Source organism: Vitis riparia, chromosome 12 (genome assembly GCF_004353265.1).
Source record: "Vitis riparia cultivar Riparia Gloire de Montpellier isolate 1030 chromosome 12, EGFV_Vit.rip_1.0, whole genome shotgun sequence".
NCBI classification, from domain to species: Eukaryota; Viridiplantae; Streptophyta; class Magnoliopsida; order Vitales; family Vitaceae; genus Vitis; species Vitis riparia.
The window spans coordinates 21,988,443-22,000,508 of NC_048442.1; the positions used below are offsets into that span (position 1 = coordinate 21,988,443).

General features: G+C 30.7%; 1 protein-coding gene across 1 annotated transcript; it reads right to left on the reverse strand.

Moving 5' to 3' along the window:
- Positions 1–7,343: 7,343 nt before the first annotated feature.
- On the reverse strand, positions 7,344–9,702 carry LOC117925862 (golgin subfamily A member 4-like). The gene is made up of 3 exons (XM_034844970.1): positions 9,439–9,702; positions 8,862–9,154; positions 7,344–7,959 (listed from the first exon to the last, which is right to left on the reverse strand). Exons 1-3 carry the CDS (start codon positions 9,685–9,687, stop codon positions 7,596–7,598), a joined length of 906 nt encoding a protein of 301 aa, XP_034700861.1. The 5' UTR covers positions 9,688–9,702; the 3' UTR covers positions 7,344–7,595.
- Positions 9,703–12,066: the final 2,364 nt, after the last annotated feature.

A 12,066-nucleotide genomic window follows, 5' to 3' on the forward strand; every position in this document is an offset into this window, starting at 1 on the left:
GTCTTGGACAGGTGTTGAATTTATTTGGTCTAATCTTTGCTACTACTACAAGTCAGAAAATTTGTAAAATATTTGCGAGTATATCTCCAAAAAATAATATAATTTAGAAAAATTAATTAATAAGGTCTAGTTTATATTTAAAATTAAATTCAAAGAAAAAAAACTTCATTTTTTCTATTAGACTTAAATGGTGTTTATTTTTTTATTAAATAAAAAAAATCAAAATATATTTAATTTTTTTTTCAATTAAAATCACTTTATTAATATTAATCAATATAATTAAAGTAAACTTATTATTAATAAATTAATAAATTAATTTTAATTTAATAAAAAAAATCAAATATTTTAATTTTTTCTATTTAACAAAAAAGACAAATAACATTTTAATTGTGTTACTCCACTTTCTAGTTTTCAGTATCAAAATTATTTATAAGAAATTTCTTATATTTTAACAATATATTAATCCACGTGTCATTAATTTAAGGATGAAAATGGATGGCGTTAACTCTTGTACATATAATCCACATCATCCGAAATTAAATTCCAAATTGGTACCAATCAAGTTCAATCGAGTCATTTTTTTTTTTTTTTTTTTTTTATTTGTGGATGAATCTTATTATTGTACGTAACCATTTTTTATTGCATCCGATTGGTCATGCCTATAGGATAAGTTCGTTTTGTTATCTAGTTTGGTAATGGGTGATTGTGGTTTTTAGGGTTTTGGGGATTTTGGATAATTTTGATTGACTTTGGATGATTGAGTAGTAACTATTCATTACAATTTTAAGAAATTTAGAGGTGTAAAGTCGATGTGATTGATGATTGATGATTGATTGAATTAGAGTCTTGCGGAGTTGAAAAAAATGGCAAGATTTTATGGAAGGGATTAGACAAAAATTCAAAAAATTCAAAAATTAAAAAAAAATGGATGATCAAAAGATTCAATTTACCATATTTCAAAATTTGTTAATAAATTTTCTATATCTTTGAGTGTCTAAGCTATTTGACAAGTTGTTTTAAAAATATTTTTCAAAAAACAAAAAAATATAACTTTTTGGTGCTTTTAAACTATTGTTCTTCTACTTTGATTTCATAAAAAAATTGTAAATCTAATTGATATTATATTTATTAAATTTAATTCAAATCTTATTAAAAATAAAATATATTTGCAATTGATCATAAATAAATTAAATAAATAAATATGTTTTTAGTAAAATATAGTACTCATATTATAATAAAATCGTTATATATATAATATGAATATTAATAAATTATATGTATTAAGTGCTACTTAATATGAAATTTATTTATCCAATGAAAAAATTTAGAAAAATTATATAAAATTATATATATATATATATATATATATATAAACTCTTATAATATTTCAAAGGGAGATTGTATTTGAGGATTTCTAGTATTTGGTTGAAGATAGAGAGTGAAAAAAGAAAGAGATCGTATTTTATTTTACTTGTAGTTTTTCTAAAATTGTTCTCTATATTTTAAAAAATCGTTTCAAAAGATAGTTAGGGATGTAAACAAAACTGAAAAAATCCACAAAGCAATCAGAACCATTCGATTTGAGAATTTTGAAAACCGACCCTTTATCAGTATTCAATTTTCTTGTCTTCTAACTAATATAAATCAAATTAAACTGACATTTTAAAACTTACATATAATTATTTGATATTTAATAAGTGTTTTTATATTTGATTATGTTAAAACAATTCATTATTTTATATTATGATCAAATTAATTTTAAATGCATTCAATATATTTTTAACATTAAATCCAAGTTGATTTGAATTAATTTTAAGAACAAATTAAGCTTTAACACCTTATATAAATTCAAATTAATGGGTTTTAGGTTTAAAACAAAAATAAATCCACAATTGGGTTAAGGACTAAGAAAAAGTTGGATTCAAACCCACAATTGGGCAAAGGACTAAGAAAAAGTTGGATTCAAACCAATCTACGAAAATTGAAACAAACTATCCCAACTTTAAAAGACTTGGTTTGATTCAATTTTTTATTTTAATCAGTTTAGTTTTTTTCACATATAAATCAATTATATCGGTTGGATTCATTTCTAACTCAAAAAAACTAACTAAATTAACCTTATTTACATCCCTAGAGGCTCGGGCCAAACAGTTTTAAAATTTTTAAATAACTAGAAACAGCTCTTAAAGTTTTTCCCACTTTCAGACCTAAGAGCTTTGGAAGTAAAAAAAAAAAAGGCTTAGCAAGTAAACGAGGGTGGGAGAGACGGCAGGCATGGCTACTCCCCCATCTTACGGTTTCCCCCACTCCTTTTTTGCCCTTTCAAAAAATCTCTCCCCACTTGGAAGCCATTCATTATGAGGCATTGAAATTATGTTGAAAAGAGAGAACCGTTCAACATCGACCAAACCAACTTGGGAATGAAGAAAGAAGAAATGCTCATATAAATGGTTAGGATGCATCGTCGGGCAAACTTTGGAATATTTGGAATTCTTCTGGCCCAAAGTCAAGTCCAATCGTGGCCCACAACTTCTTTGGCCATCAACAAGTCTTGCTCTCATTCAATGCGATTTTATGTGGCAGTTACCCCTGACACAATTCTCCAGTCTAACCTGCCAAATTTGGATCGCAGAAAATTTAGATTGTTTGAGGAAGTTAAGACAAATTTTACCAAACTTTTAAATTTCTGGATTCATCCAGATGTTGTAAATTCAATTTGATTTTTTGTTTTTTTCTGCAGACTTTGTCCAAGTTTTGAATTTATGCTTCCATATATTCATATATTTGAGTTGTCATTTTTTTATTCTGCAATATAAACTAAATGAAGACTTAAAAACTTCAACTTTTAATGTCTTTGTTAAATCCAATTTAATATCTCTCATCACATAGAGAGAGAGTTTTCTCAAACCTTTTTTTTTATGTTATAAGAGTATGATGAAAGCAAACAATACATGGCCATGACCTTAAGTCAATCCTTAAGAAAAAGATGTGCAATGTTTGTGCTTACATTAGAAAACAAATGTGATATCTCATATGATGTGGGAATGTTCATATAAGAGAGTGAATAATACATTGAGGGACAAAATATATGTGAAATTTAGCCATTTAGCCACCCATGAATCCCATAGGCTATAACAAGGATGTCCATGTTTGCATTCATGTCTTCAAGGGAGAATGAATCTTTGAATCTTATATAGCCTAGATGGTGAATCCTTTATCGCCTAGAGGGAGTCAATATGCTCATGGTACTTATAAGTCTTTGTTGTGGGGCATTGTATTTGTGTAGAATATCTTATATGGTTCAGGGTATGTACTAAACATAATATCTTGAATAGTCGATGAGTCCTAACTATATAGGTCCTTATCGTGGGAGCTCCTAACAATTCAATTCCTAGCATGCACAAATCTTTGTCATTGGATGGGTTCATGTTTCTGGAGAAAGATATGCAAATGGAAGAAAAGCTCTCATGTTTGTATTATAAAAAGGTTATGAAAGGTGAGGAATTCATAAAAAGAAACAATAGCATGTTGGAATAAAAGGTGATATTGGATCATGTAAATCTGTTTCTCCTAATGTTAGATTTTGAATGGAAAATTATTCGTAAGAGTTTGTAAAATCTAAAAAGACAACTCAAGAAGCTTACAAATATGAACATGCATATAACCCTAACGTATCACAGTTTGAAGGGATAAACTTGAATATGAAGAAAAGTTTCAAGAATTCTACAATAATTAGTGGAAAAAGAAAAAAAAAATAAGTATCTTACACCAAGAAGTGCTCCAATAGTTCAACCTCCCATTAAGAGTATATTAATTGATAAATAAATAAACAACTATTTGGGAAGTAGATATGATTATTAGAAGATACTTTTTATGATGCACACATTTCTAATAATTAATATTGTCAACTCCTTTTACTTCAAACTAATGTTAGAAGCTATAGGTGCAATTTAGTTCTAGACATTAGATTCTAACTTACCATCATTTATGAATTAATTTGTTAAAGGATGCCAAGAACGAATTTCAGTTATTTCTAAACTCTTCATGAATTTAGGCAAAAGTTGAGTGTACAATATTGAGTGATGTTTAGGTAGATAATAAACAAAGAATACTCATCAACTTCCTTATTTATACCCAAGGACATTTGTGAAATTCATTGATGCTTCAAACATTATGAATGATGTAATCAATTTGTTTCTAATGTTTAAGAAGATAGTTTAATGGGTTGGTTCAAACAATATAGTTCATATGCTCACTAATTATACAACAAACTAAATGGTTGTAGGGAGGATGATTTCTTAAAAGTATAAACACGTTGTTTATCTCCTTGTACAATTCATTATCTTAATTTGATCTTTAAGGATATTGGTAAGTTGGATCCTATGGTTGAATTTATAAAACGTGCATCAAATATGATAATATTTGTATATAATCATACTGTTTTGTTAAGTTGGATGTGCATCAAAGATGTTTTGGGCAGAGATTCTATGACATAGAGCAACTTGCTTTGCTGCCATATACATTGTACTAAAAAGTCTCCATGATCATAAGTATGATGTGCAAACTTTGGTCAATAGCAAGTAATGTTGTAGTTTCTATCATCTTGGATTTAAAAAAAAAAAAATGGAATGATTATTTCATAATTATAAAGCTTGTGGCTTTACTTGTGTTTTTGTTGTGTATTGTTGATTGTGATGAGAGAACTTTGATGGTATATGTGTAGGAAGGCATGTATTAGGTTCATTTGGATATCAAGAAATTATTTAATTACAATTGAAATTATTATATGCTTTGGAAAATTTGAATGATTATATGCTTATCAATTTTAGGTTTTACGACAAGAGAAATGGGCTATGATCTTGTTAACTATACATGAATTGATGAGACTTGAATTTTGGATAGTTGAGGAGGATGAGCTAAGAGAGCTAGACTATGAAGAAATGGTTTTATATGAAAAATGATCAATTCCAATAAATGAAGCTCAAAGTTCAACTTCTCATATAAATCTTTAATAATTATTTTGTTTTCAAAAATAATTTTCGTGTTAATATTAATTGAATATTTTTGCAAATGACAAAGACGATGATGGCATGGCTCTAGGAGGGATTGATTTGAAAAACTTTGGAGGTCCATATGTTCCTTTGAAATTATCATATTTTAATCATTGAGATGAATGAAGACATGATATTTCATATTTATTGATATGAAAAATTATTTATCAATTATTTAAATATTGACATCTTATCTTTGAAGTAACTATTCAAATACTATGGTCAATATTTATATCAAGGATGATGTGTTAAAAACTTCTTGAGAATTTGGTCATTATTTCATATATGGATTTCATATATTAATGTCTTGGTAAATACTATGTTGATTTATACAATGATGAAGGAATAACTTCCTATATTTTGTTATAAATATTATATATGATGACTTTTACAGTAAAAAATTTTGTTAAAATACTTGACAAATAAAGGAGATGCTATCAACAATAAAATTTATCGCTTGTAATTTTTTGCAATTATTTTTAATTCTATTAATATATAAAATATATATTTTACGACGTTACTAATTCGACTATTGTTTGAACACCAATTTGTCTATTAAACCATGAACATGTAACTTTTTCGATTTAATAACCAATCATGCTTTGAAAATATTGCTTACACCTCTTTTAACTTTTAAGTTCGTCGTAAGTTGTTAACCATTTGGTTTTTAATTAAGATGTGGTTTGAATCCACCACTTATCATTCAACTTTGAAAATAGGGAATAATAACAATTTCCATATGATATATAAAAATTCTTATATGTTACATAAAGATCGATCTCATGTTAAAATTATTTTCAAAATTTTTAAATTTTAAAATAATAAATTCAAACAATGACCATTTTTAAAAAATTTCATATTTCATATCATTTTTTTACTTTTACTTTTACTTTTAAAAGTAGACGTTAGAAAATATATCCGCAGTAGGTTAAAGACGGTCATTTTGGTTTGGCTTGAGAGCCATTCACATATTGGACCTGAAAACTTGACGTGTGGAAATCATCTCCATGTCTCTAAACCCGAGCTGAAACGCGACAGGAACCATTCAACCATGAGGGAGGTAGCTTTCTAACGGTCAACGGAAAACAAATATAAGCATCATTCAAATAGATCCAAATATAAGCATAACAATGTGTGAAGTATCCACAAGGAAGTTTCCTTGCTGACCAATTTAGAGCTTATATGATGGATGAAAGACAGTCTCACCTACGCGCAACAGTGCAAATGACATGGAATTGTGCCTTTCAACCATCCTCATCACCCTGTACTAGTTCTGCCAAAATTTCAAAGCTACTTCACCTTTTTTCCCAATATTTGTTAGGTGGTATTTGTTTTTTTTGACTTTTTATGGAAACAATTTGTTTTTAGAATTTAGGTTATTTGTTTTTTTACTTTTTTCATGACTTATTATAAACTTTTATTAAATAGAAAAAACCAAAATATATAGCTTTTTCTAAATTAAAAAAAAAAAAACATATTGGTTTTTCTTTACTTTTTAATATTTAATAGAAATAAAATACTACAAAAACAAACAACCTAATATTTAACACTATTAAGCATTAATGTTCTATTTAGAATTAAGTAAAAAAACAAAGACCACCTTAGTCTATACTTTATTTTCATATTGGGGAGTACGAATATATGCTAGAAAAGCACTTGATAGGCGATCCCCAAAAACACTCCTAGAGAAAGCACTTCAACTAAAAATACCTCAAATAGAAACATTCTCAAACACGCTCTAAGTAAATAACTTCCCAACGACAATCAACAGCATTTGTCTCGCGTCAATTTATTCATTATTTGATTTGTGAAGCTTCTTTTGTCAAGAGTTTCAAATACAAATTCCAGGGAAATGAGTCATCCACAAGAGCAAGCTCATCCCATTAAATTTGATATTATTCCTAAACAAGGCATCTTATTACCATTAATCTTTGCTATTCTCCTCAACTTACAAGAAGCTTCCCCAACTGATTTAACAAAGAGCTTAACACAGCTTGAAAAGACTCAAATCTCTTTATGACTGATGGTCAAGCAGCAGCATTTCTATGCAACAGGTGGGGAGAAAAAGGATCCTTAAAGATGTCAAAAGTTTCCATTCTCGATCATAGGCTATGATTTGTGTTACAATTGAAGTTGTGTACAATAACTTCGAGAATCATCCCAAGAACATAATGGTCACAAGTTAAAGGGCTACTAGGTATAACCAAGGTATATGATAAGGTAGAGTAGAAGCAATTCAATGAGACTAGTATCATCAAGAAGAAATGAACAAAACTGAAAATTCTGTAGCAAAAACAGAAAAATAGGCTCTTCACACAAATATAAAAAACAACTTATTGAGATGCTTTTAAACATCGCATTGAGAAAGTCTAATTTTCCTATATTAAAAAGAAGGGATGTATCACAACTTCAATTTTAAATCAGCATGTTGATATCTCACTTACAAATCAAATGCTAGACAGGGAACTAAAAGACGCAACAAGAGTTTCAATTCCTCCTATAACTGACCTTTGATAGTGTGTTTATCCCCACATCAGGAAAATATCACGGCTGACGAAAAGAGTTTGCTCCTTGTTCATGGTGGTTATTTACTGGTAGGCTAACAACAGGAATGTCCAAGCTGCTTCCTTCTGTCTCAGGGGCAATTTCTCGTACATCAGCTATCCTTGCTTCTGTTGCTTGAATGTCACTCCATTCACCATCTCCAACTGGTCGGAGATTAACTTGATCCATGGCCAAGTGGACTACATTCTCCCCAACAGGGACTGCTCTAGAAACACTAAGACATGCTTTGTCCACATTCTCATCTGACAAATCCACATGCTTTGTTAAGGGACGAGTGTTACCAATATCAGAGCAAGACTCGGTCTTCTCCTCAAAGACTTGCTTTTTTGTATCAATCTGCTGCCTGCTAACAGGAAATGATAGATGCATCAGACATTGTTTATCCACTGAAGTCAACTGAAAGGTCGTTTCTCTTCTTAAGTTTCTAGATAATGCAGATGTAATGTACCTTTTTAATGCAAATTTATAAGATTGAGAACTGAACCATGAACATGTCATAACTAATGGTGCAAGGTGGTTCTCATTTCACCACAATCTCCATCCCTCACCTTTAGATCTCAACTAATATATATTACCAACTATATTCCTGGAGTAACCTTCCAAATTGAGAACAAGAATTCCAAAGGAACTCCTCAGTATATAATACAGATCACTGGAATGGATACTTTGACAAACCAGAGGCAACATATAAACAAGACCTTGCAACTTAAGGAAATAAAAGAAAATTCAACATCCCTAAAGGGTTCACATCAACAGAAACCAATAGAGCACATCACTGGAATAATCCCATACCATTTATTTTGAACTAGCAAAATTTCATTGATGAGATTCACTTAATGATGGAATCACTCTCTATACCATGTGAGACATGCATAAATATGTAATAGAAACTGAAAAAGGAGATTTCAATAACCTTAGAACCATCATACTTCCTCCACACCTAGTCATCTATGTGGAACTCAATAACTCTCTTTTTTTCATCACTTTCTGAACTTATAGGGCTTACTTAGATCATCTGCAGTTCCCCATTTTCAGTTATCAATACTTCATGTAATCACTCGACTTTTAAATTTACAGCCTTGTTTATTTATGAAATATGACTATGGGTGCCCTAAAGTACAATAATAGAATGCAAGAATTACAAAAACTGAAAAGGAGGTGAGACAAGAGTACATGGCCAATGAGTCTGTATATATATATATATATATATGACAAAGATGGGTTGAGAGGGGTCAGATGATTAACCTTTGAAGTTGTGCTTGTAACATGTTAACATATGCCAAAAGCTCTTGCTTTTCCTTTACAGCAGCTGACTCTTTCTGTGCTGCTTCCTTTATCCTGGCTTCAGCATCTGCCTCTGCAACCCTGACCTTCTCATCAGCTCTAACAACTGCACCTTCTAATATTACAACTCGCTCTCTTGCTTTTGCAAGCTCAGAGCGCCATAAATGTGCCTCCTGGATCGCAGAATCTCTCTGCTTGACCAATTGATCTCTTTCTTTACATAAAGCCATAACCTTTTCTTCAAACTCTTTCAGCTACATATTTCAGTGAAAACCCCAAATAAAGAAAGATTAGGCAACCAAATGCAACATCTCTCAATTCTAAACAAGCATTCTTAATGAAGTTCATATATCTAATAATGATGGAAGAAGTAAAATAAAATTAAAACAAAAAAAAAACAAATTCAGCAACACAAAAAAGACCAAAACTTTTGTAGTGAAGTTTTATTTTCCCTCCTTAATCCTATAAGATGGTACATATTAACAATATCATTAAACAATGAACCAAACCATCAAGAAATGAGAGAATTTATGGGTACCTTCAACATGGATGACCCAAGCTGCTTCTCTGAATCTTTTCTTAAACGATCAATTTCTGCACAAGCCATCCGCCTTTGTTCATCCATTGTATGTGCTGCCAATGCTGCAGCCTCTGCAGCTTCAGCAGTATCAGACAGTTTCTCTGCTATCTCTTTAATTGTTGAATCCCGTGCCCGAAGGTCCCTGGCCAAATGCTGCAATTCCTCATCCTTTACTCGTAGTGTCTCCTGCAAAATACAACTATGCATTAAGAAAAGAAGGTGAAACAAAAAATCATAATCCTACTGGATGAGAATTAATATAGAAGGCCTAAGAACGTGCTGAAGGAAGCCATTTTCAGAGGCTGGAATGTGTTAGGCACCATATAGAAGGGAATACTATGTCTATGGTCGATTTTGTTGATTGTTTAGGAGCCAAGTACATGTGGACATGTGTTCTGCCCTCTGAATTCCCTCCTTTCATTGTTCCCTTTGCATGGTGCCCTTTGTATACTACCTATGTACTTTGGCATGCCTTAGCCCTATCCCCTTGTCTTCTCTTTATTTTTCTATTTTCTGTGTGCTCATCAAACAAAATTTTCAGAGGCTGGGACCAGGCAGCATATGACACAGCATAAAATATTATTTTAGCAGGCTCAGGCCCAACTTGCTTGTTATATGCTCTTAAAGCCAGGTCAACTTCACTGCTAGGAAAAGGGTAACATTATTAGAGTGAAAGAAAGTAATAAATTAGAGAGAGAGAGAGAGAGAGAGAGAGAGAGAGAGAGAGATGGAGAGAGATGATTTTTCTAGGAAAGCAAAAAAGACGTTGGACAAAACTTTCTTTTACATGTACCAATTAAGAGGTGGCATAAAGGATTTCACTTATAAATGGCCTCCGGAATAGTAAGAAAGAGAAATGTGTGCTCTTTCAATATATTCATCCTAGCTATCAAGAAAAAGATGGAGAAATATAAGCATAAAACTTTATTTACTTTTTTTCTGCAATAATTACCTTTTTTATTATTATTAAAAATTCAAAATTACATGTTCAAGAAATGATTTTCTCAGTATAACATTTGGTTAAATACATTTAAAGTGTCCTAAATGCTCCAATTGTTGGCTACCATGCTCTCCCTCCACCTAAATGAAAAAAGGTTCAATGCCCTCTCAACAAGGAAAAAGGGAGTATTCCCTAGGCTTATTCTATTTGAAACTCATTGACCAAATTAAATGGTTCATATTCATACTAGAAGCATTTCTCTTGCCAATGCACTTCCATAAGGACAGATGCACATTTATTTAGGTTAGGTGGGGCTTTAAGAGAGTAAACAAATTCTGAGCTAAAAATTGTTTGAACACTTTAAGAACCTTCTAAACAAAGACCGAATTAAGCTATATGTGGAAAGAAATGAACCTTTGCAAGAACCATTTCTCTTCTTTGGGCTAGCCTTCCAAATTCTAATAATTATTATTTTGATATCTATCGGTTAAGCATTTCTTTTAGAAAGTCCAAATTTCTCCTTTTATGATCAATTTTTAATCTTTTAGTACATTTTAAGCAATTATTATAATAAATTCTTTAAAAAAATGTTAATTTGATTTTTCTTAAAAATTATAGAAAATAGTTGAAGATGTATGTATCATTGTATCATAATATTATGTATCGTTGTATCATAATATCATGTATCGTGTCATGTATCTCGTGTGTGTGTAAGTGTGTGTATCATAAGATATGCTTTAAAATAAGATAAAGGTTGTAAGACATATCAATTTTAATAAAAAAAATGTATTGTATCATTGTATCGTATCATGTATCATAAGTTTTTAACAACTATGATCCAAATTTCTACAAAATCCTGAAACTAAATAACATATGAACTCTCCATGGATCTCAAAAAACCCACTCCTTTTTCAATAAGTTTCCTACATGCCTTGCCTATTAAAAAAAAAAAAAAAATCTCCATGTGCATGCCTCAGTCCTCAAGAACCACATCCAAAGACTTAGCCATGAATATCTGTCAACTGGGGCACCCTATTTTGAGTTATGGACACACAAGGCCAAAACATGTGTCCCACACAACGGTTCATCACCCTTCTCATAAATAAACCTGCATAACTACACCTCTAACTCTGGCTTCATGCAATTTCACACTTCACTTGTCCCAAAATTATGACAATTTGACAGCAGATTTAAGTGCAAAAAGAAGCTGGCAAGGATAGATTATTTTTGCATATTCCCATATGGGATATAGTTTGTGGAACCTCATAGTTGTATAGATTCTTGAACTTACAGGTTTTGGTTTTCTTTTTGTGTACTTTTTGGAGGATCTCTCATCCTTCTTTGTACTATTTTTACTTACCTTAATATACTATACTGTTGTTTCTCATCAAAAATAGAAGTTAGTCCAAGTTACAAAAGGCAGAAAAATGGTAAATAACATTTTCAGGAACCATTGCAGACACTGCTTATCATAGGGCTGTAAACTATGAGAATAAATCCAAGTCCCTTTATCCATTTCGTAATATAAGTGTATGACATCATAAAATATTTTGCAGCTCAACCATTTTCCGTTTCGCAAAAGTGAAAAGTCAAAGTAAGGATTTTAAATGAATTCCAGACAAACACCAAGTCTCCCACATGACCAT